Raw genomic sequence first — 17,607 nt, 5'->3', positions numbered from 1 at the left:
GCCAATCAAAAATTACAAAATACATTTAAAAAAGTATCTATGTCGAGTGTGCAATACAATGGTGCTGCTTTTGTTTTGAAAAGCATAATTTGTTTTACTTCCCGTGTGGACGTATGCTCGTGCGCGATTGTGAGTGAATGTGAACAGCAGCAATCACAAATTACAAAATACATTTTAAAAAACATCTACGTCGTGCGTGCAATACATCTGTGCTGCTTTTATTTTGAAAAGTGTTATTAATGGGCGTATGTCCGTGTGTAACCTGTGAGTGAAGGTGCACAGCGACAGGTGATCCCCGAGACGCTAAAAAGAGAAAAGTTGATGACGAATGCCGTGTTTCCAACAAGACATGGACTGCCAAGTATTTCTTTACAGAAATTAAAGGTAAAGCCGTGTGCTTAATTTGTGGTACACAGGTTGCTGTGTTTAAAGAATATAATTTGAATCGCCACTACACGACGAAGCATGAGGAAAAATACCGGAATCTGTCTGATGAAGCGCGCGTAAGGGAGGCTGATGCGTTGATGGTAAAACTGCAAACCCAACAAGGACTTTTTGCCAAATTTCCCACCCCCAGAGATGCAGCCATCAGGACAAGTTTCGTCATTTCTCACAAAATCGCCAGAAAAAGTAAGGCGTTTTCTGACGGAGAGTTTATTAAGAAGTGCTTATTGGACTCTGTGGCGCTGATATGCCTGGAAAAGAGGGGCACATTTGAGAACGTGTCACTCTCCTGACGCACTGTAACGAGGCGGGTTGAGACCATCGCTGGAAACTTGGAGCTTCAGCTGAAGAACAGAAAGGCTGACTTTGACTGTTTTTCGCTGGCTGGCTTTGGATGAGAGCTGCGATGTACGTAACACCGCCCAGCTGCTCATCTTCTTACGTGGGATAACTGCAGACTTTCAAATCACGGAGGAGCTGGCAGCCATGCAGTCAATTAAAGAGACAGCCACAGGTAAGGACTTGTTCACATAGGTAAATGCGTGTTTGGACATGTTAGGACTTAAATGTGAAAAGCTGACAGGTGTGACAACAGATGGTTGTCCAAATCTGATGGGGAAAAATGTTGGACTTTTAAAGAGGATGCAGGATTAAGTGACAGAAATTTAAATTTTTGCATTGTATTATACATCAGGAAGTGTTGTGTAAGATAGTGTTAAAAATAAAACCATCAAAAGCAATCTGCTTTTGTATAAAGTTTAGTTAGGTTAAATGAAATTATTATTATTATTATTATTTATCTTACAGTATATCAAAAATAATTTGAGCAAAATTTAATTGAAATATTGTCGGTGTGGCCCTCCAGCAGTGCTCAGGTTGCTCATGCGGCCCCAGGTAAAAATTAATTGCCCACCCCTGAATTAGACTCTCAAGCTGGACTGGAACAGTTTGAGAGAACATTCATTAGCAGCTGTTGAGCGTTAAAGCATGGGTCGGAATTCAGGTGAATGTTCAGATTGGGCTCTAAGACTGCTTTATTTCTGTGACCTCAGTTAAAATTTCAATTTAGTAAAAAACTTTGAAAATCATAGTGGCGTTTCGCTGAGCATAAGAGACAAATTGGTTGGGTGCTTCCAGAATAAAGAATGAGTGTCCATTTTAGGGTGACAGATCCATTTTTGCTTGACTTTTGTTTTTCTTAGAAAGCGCCATGTTATTTATTTTCTGTTATCTCCAGCCCCCTACAAGTCCAAGTTTAGATTACAGGTATATACACACGACAAACAACCGTTATCGGACAGCACCAAAACCATTAATCTATCTCTTCACACACATACATGTCCTTTTCTGATTGGACAAATGGGTAATAGGGGCTCCTATGATAGACAACTGACTGATCCAAGCAAAACAACTTCATCAGGAGGGTGTCTACAGCTACAGCTGTTGATGTACATTTTTTTGAACCGGTAAATATTTTATTTGGTACTCACCAGTGTTAAAGCCTCTACCCAGTGCAGGCCAGGGCCGATGGTTCTTCCACAGGTTTCCCAGGTACCAGTCACTCTGGTTCTCCACCAGACCCAGAACCTGCTGGCCTGAAAGAAGCACCAATATCCATTTTAAATAAAGTTTTTTCCTCATCCTGAATCAACAAACATTATTGTAGTAATATAATTATTGATGGTAGGGTTGCCCTAGGCTAAAATAGGGCCCTAAGCAGAATTTAATTTGGAGCGCCCCCTCTACACCATTTTTATAAACTTTTTTTATTGATGTGAAACAATTTATATTTTTTTAAAAACAAATCAAACTTGAATTTAGTTTGATGCATGCTTTGTACTAAAATTAATTCACGGGAAATAAACGGTTTAGCAATGTTTTTTTGTGTGCAAAATAACAGTTTTAACATCACTAAATCATACATTTATAAACCTTTTTAAATGAACTCCAAACTATTTGAACACTGTACCATTGCCTCTCAAAACAACACCACAGGGTTTAGGCAAAATTTTCCATAATATTTTCATCAGTGACGGAGCAGGAAGCCGCTAGGAAAAGGTTTGTCGTAACATTTTACATGAAACACGCTGTAATTCATTAATTGAAATTTTCCATGCGCTTCTTTACGCAAAAAAAGGACCCCCCAAGGATCGCAGGGCCCTACGCCAAGCGCGTGATCTGCGTGTATAGGCCCTGGTTGACAGTTAAAAAAAAAAAAAAAAAATTCAATGGATTTCTATACTACATGCCTTTTTAAGAGAAGATTATTCAATTTTATCTTCATACAGTCAGGATAAAAGAAGTGAACTATAGTATTGGTTCTATCCAAGCCTCAATATTCCAAGGTAAAACAGAAGTAAGGAAATATCAATGGATTGTCACATCAATCACAAACAACCCGATACACAATCCAAGTCCACTTCTTTATTATGAAGATTCAAACACCTTTTTTTAAAAGTATAATACAAAACACTTTTGCCTACATTTTGAATGAAAAGAAGTCAAAGAAGGATGACTTTAAACGGAAAAAATTCAATCAACCTAGCAGATGAGTCATATCAACGGCTCACCTCGATGGTGAGTCACGATTCGTTTTGTATGCATTGTACTGCAGCGTTCTTATTCAATGTTTGGATTTTCTTTGTTTTGCGTACATGACATAAGCATTATAAATGATAAAAGGGTTATACTTGTATAGCGCTTTTCTACCTTCAAGGTACTCAAAGCGCTTTGACACTATTTCCACATTCACCCATTCACACACTGATGGCGGGAGCTGCCATGCAAGGCGCTAACCAGCACCCATCAGGAGCAAGGGTGAAGTGTCTTGCCCAAGGACACAACGGACGTGACTAGGATGGTAGAAGGTGGGGATTGAACCCCAGTAACCAGCAACCGTCCCTATTAGATTAAAACAAAGTCCTGGAGTGCTACTCTCTCACTTTTTGTTTTTTCGCCGGTCCGTAATCTCAAAAAGGTTGGGACCACTGATTTATACATGAACATTTTTGACACAGTATATCATTATCCATTATTTTTACTGTGCTAAAAGGCACAGAATCAGGGGTGAATGGTCCAAGTTCACTAAAGTGTCAAGTGGTTTGGACCAGAAGAAACAAAAAATCCAAATCATCCCATAAAAACAATGTTTTAAGACGAGAAGCCAAAAACAAAAAACACTCATATTCTCTGCATACAGGAAACGGTCGGAAGGGATCAGCGGCCGGTGCTTTAGGGCCACCTTAATCCCCTCATAAAGCCGGCTTTTATTCCGGCAGTCAACTTGAAAGTGGGGGAGAACTTTATTTGCCACCTGACACTGCAATGACAAAAGGTACTCGGAGAGTTCAATAATTAGTTCATATGAATGGAAAGATTTAGAGCTTCTGGATGGTATAAACAGGAGATGGAAAAGTGGCATAACTTAATAAAGGACAAAAAATAAAACTTTTAAATCCGAAGGCGTGGAAGCAGGGATGTGAGTGGGCTTACGTGGGACGATTTGAATGCAAGCTGGGTGGATCTAAAGGTCAAGGAGAAAGGCCTTAAGGAGGCGACAGGACAGCAGACATGGATGTAGGGGAGGAAACTTTAATATACGCTCTAAGGAAGATAATCAGGAGCTTATTTGAGCAGACAGTGATGACTTAAAGAAATTATTTGAACCAATAAATAGAGAAATGCCGCTCTTAGCAGAAAGGAATCACAGATCTTTCAAACTTTCTGGAAAATTAAATCACATTAAATTGAACTGTTCTTTAAAAACACTGAGTGTTTATTAAAGCAGGGGTTGTCATGTTTTGTGCCTGGACGCACTGTCACTTTCTATGTTGGAAATGCTGATTGATGTATGCTGTAAATTATTGTTACCTTAAAATACTTTTAGGCGATACTACAAATTTGGGTATCGATCCAGTACCAAGTAGGTACAGGCGCAGTATTAAACATAACAATATTCATACTTAAAACAGTCTCAGGATCATTGATGCATTGAATTTTTGAACACAATTATAATCAGACAAAAACACAGGATGGCGATGTAACAATATCAATTAATACTTTAAATGATTTCCTTATTCCATCCATCCATTTTCTACCGCTTGTCCCATTCGGGGTCGCGGGGGGTGCTGCTTCGGGCGGAAGGCGGGGTACACCCTGGACAAGTCACCACCTCATCGCAGGGCCAACACAGATAGACAGACAACATTCACACTCACATTCACACACTAGGGCCCATTTAGTGTTGCCAATCAACCTATCCCCAGGTGCATGTCTTTGGAGGTGGGAGGAAGCCGGAGTACCCGGAGGGAACCCACGCAGTCACGGGGAGAACATGCAAACTCCACACAGAAAGATCCTGAGCCCGGGATTGAACTCAGGACCTTCGTATTGTGAGGCACATGCACTAACCCCTGTGCCACCGTGATGCCTTATTCCTTTATTCATTATTTAAAATAAAATCTATAGTGCAAAATACCTACACAAATGAGGCAAAGGCTACTTTTGACTCCGATTAAAATCCTTCAGTTTTACCTTAAAGTCCTCCTGTATCCTGGGACTTTTTTTCTTCTTTTTTTTTTTAATTACATTTTTTTTGGTGATAATAAACAATATTACTCTAATCACTGTCGTATCAACCATATACTGACACAATACTTGGTATCGCAACTGTTGATATTTGTCTCTATTTACTTTCAAGTGTTGTGAATTAAATTTATAAAGCCACATTCTCACCTACAGCTTTGCAATTAGCTATGCTTATTGTATCTCCCAATTGTATGTGTACTGCATCATGTTTAGCTATCCTTCATCCTCCAGTAATAATGGTAATTGTAAAAAACAAATGTTGTGTTTTATTATTCTCCTGCCTTCCCTTTTATTTTGTGCCTGCATTTTCCCTGTTGTGCCTCTTGTTTCAGTTCACTCTTCCTGGGCGAGGGGCAGACCTTGAGGCACACCTGCCGCTAGTCAGTTCGTGGACTATTTAAGCTTGGAACAGACAGCTGTGCCTTGCTGGTTATTGTTTCCTTTTCCTTCCACGTCGCATGCATTTGCTTGACCTCCAAGTCCGGGTACGTTTTTTCGCCCTTATTATTCACCTAACCTTGTGTGTCTTTTCTGTTCCTCTCTGAGGTGGAGAAAATATATTTTGTGTACTTTTCCTCAAATCAGTGTGCCCGCCGGGCCCTTCCTGACCTCTGAGGTTCCTGCTTATTGGCTATATAGCATGGTGTGCGTTTCTGCCCCATTACCTTTTGTTAACCTTTTTGTATTTAATTAAAGACTCTCCTTTTCATGATTCCAACTTGCCTACCGTCTCTGCATTCTGGGGTCAACACCTTGACCAAGTCCTAACAGGAAACAGTTTATTTGCCACCATGAAGGTGAGGATTAGTGACTTAGAAGCTGCACTGTGCAAAGACGCTTCATTGCGTTGAGGATGTCTTCTTTAGCTGGTCGCTGTCAAATTTGCGATACACAGCTAGAATGTTTTATCAACATGTATTATTACTAGAGATGTCCGATAATGGCTTTTTCGCCGATATCCGATAGTCCAACTCTTAATTACCGATTCCGATTTCAACCGATACCGATATATACAGTCGTGGAATTAACACATTATTATGCCTAATTTTGTTGTGATGCCCCGCTGGATGCATTAAACAATGTAACAAGGTTTTCCCAAAATAAATTAACTCAAGTTATGGAAAAAAATGCCAACATGGCACTGCCATATTGATTATTGAAGTCACAAAGTGCATTATTTTTTTTAACGTGCCTCAAAACAGCAGCTTGGAATTTGGGACATGCTCTACCTGAGAGAGCATGATGAGGTTGAGGTGGACGGAGTTGGGGGGGCGGGGTTCGGGTAGGGGTTAGCGGGGGGTGTATATTGTAGCGTCCCGGAAGAGTTAGTGTTGCAAGGGGTTCTGGGTATTTGTTCTGTTGTGTTTATGTTGTGTTACGGTGCGGATGTTCTCCCGAAATATGTTTGTCATTCTTGTTTGGTGTGGGTTCACAGTGTGGCGCATATTTGTAACAGTGTTAAAGTTGTTTATACGGCTACCCTCAGTGTGACCTGTATGGCTGTTGACCAAGTATGCTTTGCATTCACTTGTGTGTGTGATGAAAAGCCGTAGATATTATGTGATTGAGCCGGCACGCAAAGGCAGTGCCTCTAAGGTTTATTGGCGCTCTGTACTTCTCCCTACGTCCGTGTACACAGCGGCGTTTTAAAAAGTCATACATTTTACTTTTTGAAACCGATACCGATAATTTCCGATATTACATTTTGAAGCATTTATCGGCCGACAATATCGGCAGTCCGATATTATCGGACATCTCTAATTATTACTATATGACTATAGTATTAAAAGCTCTCTTGTCTAGGGTTGGGTATCGAGTATCGAGTATCGATTGGAACCGGGACTAACTTTCCGATTCTCCCGGTATCGTTCAAAAGTTTAAATTTCGATTCCTATTTTCGATACCCAGTCCGCCGACCAGGGGAAAAAAATAAAAAAATAAAAAATAGTCCGCCGAACCGGAAGAAGAAGCCGCTGAGCACCAACAAAGAAGCGCCCACCCCCGGAAGTGTTTGCATAGCCGAGCGAGTTAGTCAAGCTCAAGCATGGATAGCGGGCGTCGGCGGTCGAAAGTGTGGCTTTACTTTACAAAAAAAAATAGAAATAATCGCGAAATAACAGAGCTCCATGTCCATCAAGAAACGAGTGGAGAGAGAGCTGCAGATGTACCAGGACGTTCCACCGATACTTATGTCTGACGACCCTGCTGCATGGTGGTGGAACCAACAAAAGACTTATCCTTTGCTGTCAGATCGCGCTTTCTCCTATTTATGCGTTCAAGCTTCTTCCACACCCAGCGAACGTGTATTTTCCACAGCAGGAGACACTATCTGTCCAGAACGCTCACGCATCCTGCCTGAGAAGGCGGATATGGTCATTTTCCTAAACAAGAACTGTCTCTGATTTTATACTGTACCTGCTGCTAATCTGGACTGGGTTTTGCGAGTTGTTTCTTATTGTTTATTTGCTTTTCTGCACCAGGTTTGCCCATCAGTGGGAGTATGGTAACATTTTTAAGTACCTGCAGCATCATACACTTGTGTGTGTAAATGTGTTTTCATTAGGTTTTCAAAAATAAAGCTCTCTTGAGGAAAGTGTACCCCTGGGAAGATGTATTCATAATTTATAAGATTTATATTCAAGTTCATAGATTTGATATTTATATTCTAGTTGAAAACAGCCCTGTGAGGAATTTATAGTAAAGTTCATAAAAAGTTAATAGAATTAAAATTGATGGAGAATGTCAGACTATTTCATTCAGAAAGACTGTAGGTTAGCTAGCTCATTTAAAATATCCTAAACTTTTTTTTGGCCCTGCCTCTTAAAAGAATCGGAACCGAGGATCGTCAGGAATCGGAATCGAAACAAAGAACCGGAATCGGTATAGGAATCGTTCAAATTCAAACGATACCCAACCCTACTCTTGTCTGCCAAATCGAAATCATTTATATCGTATAGCGGCGATATTGCTTGAATCTAGTTGTAAAGTACGAAAATAAAGAAAAAATATGACAAAATTACAATAAAATACATGATCTTACAATGAAAGCAGTTTAGGTCAACATTCCTCGTTTTGGTTGACTTAAGCTATGTTTGGACCTTTGCTAGATTGTTGACATTGTTTTCCTTCATTTTGGAATAATTTGAATTAATTAATTTCGTCAGCTACGTTAAGTGAAGGAGAGAGTGAATATTTGCGAAGGAAGAAAACGCTTTGTTCTTAAAGGGGAACTGCACTTTTTTGGAATTTTGCCTATTGTTCACAATTATTATGAGACAAGAAACAAAAGTTTTTTTTTTTTTCGCTTTCTAACATGTAAAAATCAGCTCGTTCTTGGTGGCCAGCAATGCAGCTAGTGGGAGCAATCAATTCTACCAATAAATCACTTTAAAATTGCATTCAAAAACCGTCAACAATATTTCATTTGTGTTTCGTAACTTGTATAATAACCAAACTGTAGCAACATTTTTATTGTAAGAGCGAACACTGAGGAACTCTTTTTCTAGCGTACTAACACGTCAGTGTGCTACGGTATTAGCCATAAAAGCTAACTAAGGGCAAGAGATGAGCTAGCTTTTACGTCAGCAAGCAAGGCGTTTGAGTTTGTAATGCACAACACAATACGACAAGACACCAATCCGTAGGAACTAAAAAACATGAACAATCATATTACAGTATCTAAAGCAGGGGTCCTCAAACTTTTTGACTCGGGGGCCGCATTAACTGTTTCAGGCTTATTTAAAACACTTCTGGTGAATCAAACTCAACAAAAAGGTGTAGTTCTTTCTCAGATTCAAACGTTTGCACAGTTAAAACCATGCATATGGTTCTCGATTTTATACAGGACAATAACACTTGAAAGATTTACGAAAAATGATTTACTATGCATATTACAAGTCGTTAGGTGATTAAAGTAATTTGAATTACTCGAGTATACATTTGTACGTTCGCTCTGTTTAGATCTCGATTTGGATGATAAATGTTTTAGTACTGCACATAAACTAATTTTTCTTCAATACAATTTCATGCTGGGCAATATTTGCAGGAATTAAACTTGCACAGGTAGCTGATTAAATCCATTAGACTGCCAAATTGTTAATTACTGCAGTTTTCAAATTACTCAGCTGAGACTTAGAAAATGAAGAGAATATGACTGATGAGTTTGTAACATTCCAAAAAACACACACATTAACACAATGACCTTGCTAATTTATAATGAAATTAAGAAATACTTGTAAAGAAGCAGAAAAAAAAGCCTTTCTTAGCAGTCATATTATAAGACGAAGAAACTTGGCAGACAGGAAGTATAAAGCAAGGACACAAACAAATAGAACAAAAGAAAATATAAAATGAAGGCGCATACATCACACAGTTCTCTGAATTCAAACAAAGTGCTCAGCTGTCAGGCAAAGCTACTGCATCAGCTTTTTTATAGTTTCCAAAACTGAAAAATGCACATTGCACGCTTTAGATGTTATTGATTTCGCAAATTACCTGACTGGATTTCAAGCCCCTGAAAAATTAGTCAATATTTGCTATTTAACAGGTAAATAGATACAATTCAATACATAGCGCGTACATGACCCTCTGAAAAACAGCCCTCACACATTAGACCTTTTAAGAGTGAGGTGAGACATCTTAAAAAGGCTGTTAAAAGGTACCCAGAGGGGTTTTAATGATTGGGCAGCAGGCTTTCACAAAACTAGGATATCTCTTCAGCCATATTCTGCAAACAGGCCAAACCAAATACTAACGTTAATAGTTTGCATCGAAAAGCATGTCTATCCTAGAAATGCAGGGTTGTAAAGGACAACATTTATAAACAACATCATCTCATGCATTTATTACTAATTACAGCAGAACTGTTTATGTTGACAGCCCTCAGACTGAGCCGGTGACTGTGTAACCATTTCATATAATAATTGCAGATAATCATTTCAGTAACAAGTATCTTACCGTGTACGGTTTCATCCCTTGTTATCATGCATTTTTAATGTGTTATTTTGGACGGACATACAGTAGTAACTTAACTTACGAATAATTGGAGATATGAGCTGTCTCTCTGCTTTTTGTCATTCTTTGAAGTAGTGTTGTCCCGACACCAATATTTTGGTACCAGTACTGGCACCAAAATTATTTCGATACTTTTCGGAACTTTTCTAAATAAAGGGGACCCCCAAAAATTGCATTATTGGCTTTATTGTAACAAAAAATCTTACGGTACATTAAACATATGTTTCTTATTGCAAGTTTGTCCTTAAATAAAATACTGAACATACAAGACAACTTGTCTTTTATTAGTAAGTAAGCAAACAAAGGCTCCTAATTTAGCTGCTGACGCATGCAGTAACATATTGTGTCATTTATCATTCTATTATTTTGTCAAAATTATTAAGGACAAGTGGTAGAAAATTAATTATTAATCTACTTGTTCATTTACTGTTAATATCTGCTTACTTTATCTCTTAACATGTTCTATCTACACTTCTGTTAAAATGTAATAATCACTTATTCTTCTGTTGTTTGATACTTTACATTAGTTTTGGATGATACCACAAATTTGGGTATCAACCTGATACCATGTAGTTACAGGATCACACATTGGTCATATTCAAAGTCCTCATGTGTCCAGGGACATATTTCCTGAGTTTATAAATATAATATAAATAAAAAAAAAAACGAAAGAAGATGTTGTGATGCCAAAAAATATCTATGTTATGATAGTAGTATCGACTAGATACACAACTGTACTTGGTATCATTACAGTGGATGTTAGGTGTAGATCCACCAATGGCGTTTGTTTACATTTTGTTGCTGGTGAGCTACGGTGTGTAGTGAAGCATGTTTAGCTATTCCTCGTCCTGCAGGGATGATACTTGTAAGAAACGTACTTTATTTGTCGAGGCGAGGATTAGTGATTTAGAAGTAGCTACAACACTGCCGACTGGGGATGGACTGCAACCGCTAGCTAGCTAGCCATGTCTTAAAGCACCTCTTCCTGAGGGCGTTTCAGTATTAGAACGCAATAAAAGTACACCTCCAGGCAACTTCAACCCTACACTAACACCCTCGCCGGATTGTTAATAATCAAATGTTTTTCTTGTGCTTTCTGATATCTCTCTCTCTATGTCCACTACTTGCTGTACATATCCTACCAAGTCAGTCCTACACTGTTTCAATGTCCATTTCTCTGATGATGCAATTGTTGATGCTGATTGTTCATGACAGAAGTGTTGATATCAACCAAACCTAACCCCCCCCCCCCTTCCATGTCCCACACCCCGGATTGTAAATAATTTAAATAATTCAATGTATATACTCTGATGATTATCTTGTGTGATGACTGTATTATGATGTTAGTATATATTTGATAGTATATATCTGTATCATGAATCAATTTAAGTGGACCCCGACTTAAACAAGTTGAAAAACTTATTCAGGTGTTACCATTTAGTGGTCAATTGTACGGAATATGTACTTCACTGTACTAATAAAAGTTTCAATCAATCAATCAAAGTCGTGGCAGTCGGTACTTTTCAGAGGCGGTATTTACCCACCTGCTCTCAGTGCCACCCACACTGGTTTAAATGTAACTTAGATATTGGGTTTCACTATGTAAAGCGCTTTGAGTCACTAGAGAAAAGCGCTATATAAAATATAATTGATGATGATGATGATGAAATATGATTCATTATTAGTATCGCGGTACTATACTAATACCGGTATACCGTACAACCCTAGTTGGTTGATACTGATGATTTGCCGACCTAAATGGTTTGCACTGTACAGTATTTTTTTTTTGTATGCTAAGTTATTACAAATAAATTAAAAGGGAAAAATCGTTGGCAGTAAACAAGAGCACAGCGATCTCTATTGTGCTACAGTTGCCCTGCCAAAATGCTTGCCGTTTGTAGGGTTTTACTGTGTTTCCTTGTGTACTTCCAACAGTCCCAACTGAAGATGAACAGATGGAGTTGGAGCTAATAAACGTTGAATATTTACTAGTGTTACTGCAATGCAGCAAAGAGAGCAGACCAAAGGGAGGGGATGCTGTGGCAATGAGCATGTAGAAGAAATGTGACACCACAAAGCTAATTTTACTGGAAGTGACAGCACGGTGAAGTGAAGAAAAACACGCAGGTGAATTGTTAGCTGGCAAGACAAGGCAAGTGATTGTCACCGGGACACCATCTCTATCCCGGTGCCCTTGAACACCTACTGATCAGTTAAAATGCCTTTTTGTCACAGAGGGTTTGAAGTGCTGAATCAGAGAGAAATGATGTCTCCTTCACTTAGAAAGCAGCAATACACTAAGTGCTGCTAATTCAAGGGCAGGTAGTTGGCCATGTTACACTCCCCAAACATCACCTGCCATTAGCTGTGTTGTTAAGTGATGACAGGGTACTTACTATCTCCTAATGGCCACTGGCGCTTTCAGCTAAAATAAACTTAAGTGTTTTTCAAAAAAGCCTTTTCAAATATTTTCTATAAAGGGAGACTTTCACATCTTATTTTAAACTATATTAAAGTGGTAATATTTTGTATCCATTACCAGTATTTTGCAAGAGTCCCCAATGCCCAGTTTTATTATTTTGTTTTAACAGAAAGATAAATGACAGAATGCAATTATACATATTACTAAACAGTAAAGTATATTTATTAGCAGCTCTAAAAGAAAATCAGGTTAAAACATAATATAATTTGTCTGTTTCTTTGCAATGTCTAAAACATTTATCCGTAAAAAGATTGAAAAGCTGCAAATCTCAAAGTACATTGTACAAAAAGCATCTACATTTGAAAATATGGCAAAACGATAAAAAAAATATATATGTTAATACTAATTCATAATAACAGATTTGTTTTGAATTTATATATACATTTTTTTTTTTTAGCATTTTTAAAGAACATCATATCATAGTAAATTATGCAAATTACTTGATGGCGTCATGGTGACTACTCCCATAACCACGCCCCCACCGCCACATGTACAGTATCTTGGCAGTTTAGGGGAAACCCTGAGGACTATTATCTTTTATATCATTACTCATCTGAAATTGTATCAGAATTTGATGGTGCGAATATAATTTTTATGACCCAGATTTATTGAGGTATGTCCTGTCATGGTCACAACTTTAAACGGCCATATGTGTGTGTGCTACGCTCCTTAACCAATTATGTCAACTATTTCCCAGTCAATTAGGATACAACATGTTCTAAATGTTGAAATCTGTAAGTGTTGAATATTTTATTGAGTTGGGATAAATAATAAGACAGATACTGAGTTTTGTGTTCCTGACCACAACTTCTGTCTCAAGTCAATTGTAAAAACAGTAGGTCATGTCTGCATAATATTAATAAACATATCTTGCGACAAAAGCTAATGTAACTCCCTTAACATAGAAGTTGACAAAGGTTTTGTTCAAACACATGTGAGGACATGTTAACATCTACAGTATTTAGTTTTGCTAACAAATTGTTTATCCAAAAATCAAACACCATTCCTCCAATTAATAAATTTTCAAATAAGTATGTGTTAAATTGTTAAATACATTGTCACTCAATGTAGCATATTTTATCAGAGAGTCTTTGGTTTGGTTTTTTATTTTTATTTTTCATCAATTACATGGGTTTAGGCTAAATATTTGTTTTTTAACTTATTTTTCTTTAAATATAAATAATACTGTATTTTCCGGACTATAGAGCACACTGGTATACAAGCCACACCCCTCTACATTTTAGAAGAAAAAAACATGTTTCCATATATTAGCCACACTGGACTATGAGCCACATATACGTTGTAAAATTAGTTATTTACACAGAACATTTTTGTAAATGTTTATTTACATACCTTAATTGTTTCCAAACGGTGCCTGCAAAACGGCAGTAAAATGGCTGATCAAATAAAACAAAGGTTATTATCATGGACCCACTAGCTGCGAAAGCTAGCTCTCCAATCCGCTAAACAGACTCAATAACTCTATGGTGACATTTTGGTGAATTAACTGAGGAAATTTGTGAAACTGAAAAAAATACAAAAACAATGCCATTGTATGTTAATATTACTAACACAGAGACTTGTAAACGTGTTAGCTTATTCGCTAATGCTAACAACGCTAGCTAGATTACATTACAATGGCATGCAAAAATATGCATGAAAATACTCCTGCAGACATCACACATGGGAGGGTTTAGTAAGTATGAATTGTTTGTTACATTGTAAAACTCACAAATGTTGCTTGGTGTGATGAATGAAGAATCCATACGAGTAGAAACTCTATGGCCAAAGAGAAGACAAAACAGCACTTGTACTTCAGGTTCAAAGTACTAAAAAAAGGAAATACTGAAGACCAGGGTTGCCCACACTTTTTCAGCAGGTGAGTTACTTCTCAAATGACAAAGTCAAGGTGATCTACCTCATCTTCACATACATACTGTACATACATACACACATGTATATATACTGTATATATATATATATATATATATATATATATATATATATATATATATACAGTATATATATATATATATATATATATATATATATATATATATACATATATATACATATATACATATATATATATATATATATATATATATATATATATATATATATATATATATATATATTTTTTTTTAAATGTATATTTATTGAACAGACGTTTTTTGTTAACATGTTAAAGGTGTTTAATAAAAATACAAGCATATTTAACACGTGTAACATGTTGTAATTGTATGCATGTTCGAAATGAACTCAAACCATAACAATAACATTGTTCTTTCGTGAAACAAGAATATAAGTTGTTGTACTACATAGTGAAACACATACATCTTGGAACTACATTCAAACCAGTGTGGGTGGCACTGTGTGCCGGGGGGTAAAGTGTCCTTCCCAATGACAACGGCAGTGACTAAAATGGTGGAAGCAGGCATCAAACCTGGAACCCTCAAGTTGCTGGCATGGCCGCTCTACCAACCGAGCCATGCCGCCCCATGAAACATAACATCTTAAATAGTTGTAACATACCTACATTTATGTACTGTGTGTATCATGAGGTGAGATCGATGTTTAAAGATGTATTAAAGGCAGAAAAAGTATTGTTCATGAAGAGTTGGAGACGAAGTATTGTTTCACAAATATAATGTGTGCCTGATCTGCAGTGCAGGTGTGTCAGTTGGTAAAAAATGTCATGTAGAGTCCCATCGCACATCATCTAGGATTCTAGTTAATGAGAGATAGAAAGAAATGCTTACATAAATACAAGATACAGATTAACTTTTTTTTGTTTAAATGTTCTATTATTTAGGTTTTATTTAAAAATCCGAGTTGTGGATAACATCTTGGTAACGTTCTGATAAAGCAAGCTTCTTCAATGTATTTGGGTTGGAAAAAACTATAAAAAATATTGCACACATGCACAAATTTTGGGAGGCCCTTGTAAATGCAAGTCAGAAAACAGAATATATAAAAGAACCTTGTATTGGTTAACCTAATTATTGCTCTTCAGCCATTTGCACAAATCTGAAATTTCACCTAAAGATAGTGAATGTGTTGTTATTCAAATGTAAAAGTTCCAACCTATACTCGCTTGAGAAACTACATCGCGCGCGCTAATCAAGAATGTCTTCCATCATCACCATCAAAATTATTAATCTCCTTCATATTCTTTATTCGTCATTGCTGCTCAGGCACTTTAAAATCAGTAACTGACCATTTTCACTCGGAACTTGGGGGTGTGGTTGGGACTCGTCTTATTGTAATCTATTGCAAAATGTTCCTTTCATCTATTACAGTTGCATCACAAAGATGTTGAGAAAAACTAAAGAGCAAACAGAAGAAGCTGTTTGAATAAAGTATATATTTAAGACTGTCAGAATGCCATGATACGTGTAAGGAGCTGTGTGATTACAGGAGAACAGAAATGTCTGGCGATCTTTTATTGCGGTGCACTGTGGTGATAAGAGGCGTCATGCTCCAGTAAGCACTGCACTGAGAGAGGAAATGAGAAGAGATTTTTCCAGCTAAAGAAATCTCATGTCTTTTACTTCATCGATTCCTTCAATCAGTGCTGCCATGTTTTTCTGACCCTTGGACATTGAAAAACCGTGTCGATGAAGTCACATGGGCAGGCCTAGAAACTTGGTTCAAAAATAGTCACTGCAGAGAGAAAGAGGAAGAGCATGCCTAATGCTGTATGGAGAAAAAAAACATTTGTATCATTTTAAGCCTGTATGCATGATTCCTAACGTGAAAAAGATGTACAAAAAAAAATCTAAATTGTATCCCCAAATTTTGCTTTTGAAAACCCTTGTATACGGGTTCCAATGTATATAATGGAACCCGTCGATCTACAAAAGTAGTTTATGTTGACAATCCCTTTTATGTCACATACTGCGGAACATAGTCTTTTTACTAAAAAGTTGTTGTCTACACACAGTACATGCTTTTGTCGACATTACATGTGAGACCCAAAGGGGTAATTTCTATAAACATGTTGCAATATTTTTACTTCAATATTATCGCTAAGCACAGTGAAACGACTACTGTCTAGTTAGTTTTAGTGCAAAGTATGCTTCAAAATAAAAGGCAGTGATAACTGGACTCTACCTCAGCAACTAACAAAATGCACCGATTTAATCCTTTTTTCTTTTGTTAAAAGAATGATTAGCCTCCGCATGATAAAAGTCCATGTTCAAAAGTTTTTTTGTCAGTCAAAAAAGATAACAACATTACTGCAGCAATTCCGAAGAATCCAAATAAAAATGATGCACAAATGGAGGAAAACGATGTCAACAAACTGTGGGAGGTTGAAAAATCCTTTAAAAAATTCTACTCGTGTCTCTGAACAAAATCGCAAGTACATGTGCAAGCAGATGGTAGTTTCTGAATGTGAATCTTACAACTCACGATTCAATTCCGATTTTTGGGATGACAATTCGATTCAGAATCGCTAATAGATTGAACAACATTCTTGATTTGAACTGATTCGAAAATAGATTTTTGAAAAATAGGATTCAATTTAAAATCCGAATAAAATTTTTTTTTTTGAATCAGATGTAAATCTTTTTTTTCCGCTTCGCTGCTAGTATCAGTTTCCATTTTTGGTTAGATTTCCCACCGTTTGTGTCGCCGTCGGTCAGCCAGTTTGGTGGGCGTCAAAATAAACAGCCTTTACTGTATTGTATTGTCATTCTATTGTGAAAAAAAGACCGGTTCAAATAAATCATTATGGGCGCCAAATTAAAAAGACATTCATCTCTCATGACGACCTGGACCAGAACTGCACCTTCTCACGACAGTCAAATTATGCATTGAAGTAATTCAGAGTTGGATCAGTCTTGTGATAACATGACTGTGGAATGTTTTAGTCTGAATCACAAGTCCACTTTTTCCCTCATCATTGCGCTCCGATGGCACTAGTGTTGCAATACATTTACACTCATAACATAACATTGGTATTCTAATGTTACACAGTAATTAATACAAGTTACTGGATAAACCAACTGGGCATTGGTGGAGCCTAATTTATTAGATGAGGCTCATGATGATACACAAAGGCGGCACAGAGCTGT

The 17,607-nt window shown here is 37.3% G+C and overlaps 1 protein-coding gene across 6 annotated transcripts in view; it reads right to left on the bottom strand.

Moving 5' to 3' along the window:
* The window catches only part of large1 (LARGE xylosyl- and glucuronyltransferase 1), a 255,549-nt gene that overhangs the window by 34,220 nt on the left and 203,722 nt on the right, over positions 1-17,607 (bottom strand). For all 6 annotated transcript variants that reach the window (XM_062065690.1, XM_062065693.1, XM_062065692.1 and 3 more), the window contains one exon: positions 1,935-2,039. In XM_062065690.1, coding sequence (XP_061921674.1) covers positions 1,935-2,039 — 105 coding nt within the window. The remainder of the gene's footprint in view (positions 1-1,934; positions 2,040-17,607) is intronic.

This window comes from Entelurus aequoreus, linkage group LG12, assembly GCF_033978785.1.
Source record: "Entelurus aequoreus isolate RoL-2023_Sb linkage group LG12, RoL_Eaeq_v1.1, whole genome shotgun sequence".
In the NCBI taxonomy this organism is placed as follows: Eukaryota; Metazoa; Chordata; class Actinopteri; order Syngnathiformes; family Syngnathidae; genus Entelurus; species Entelurus aequoreus.
Note: the sequence above shows the minus strand (reverse complement) of the source record. Positions and strands in the feature narration are given on the sequence as shown.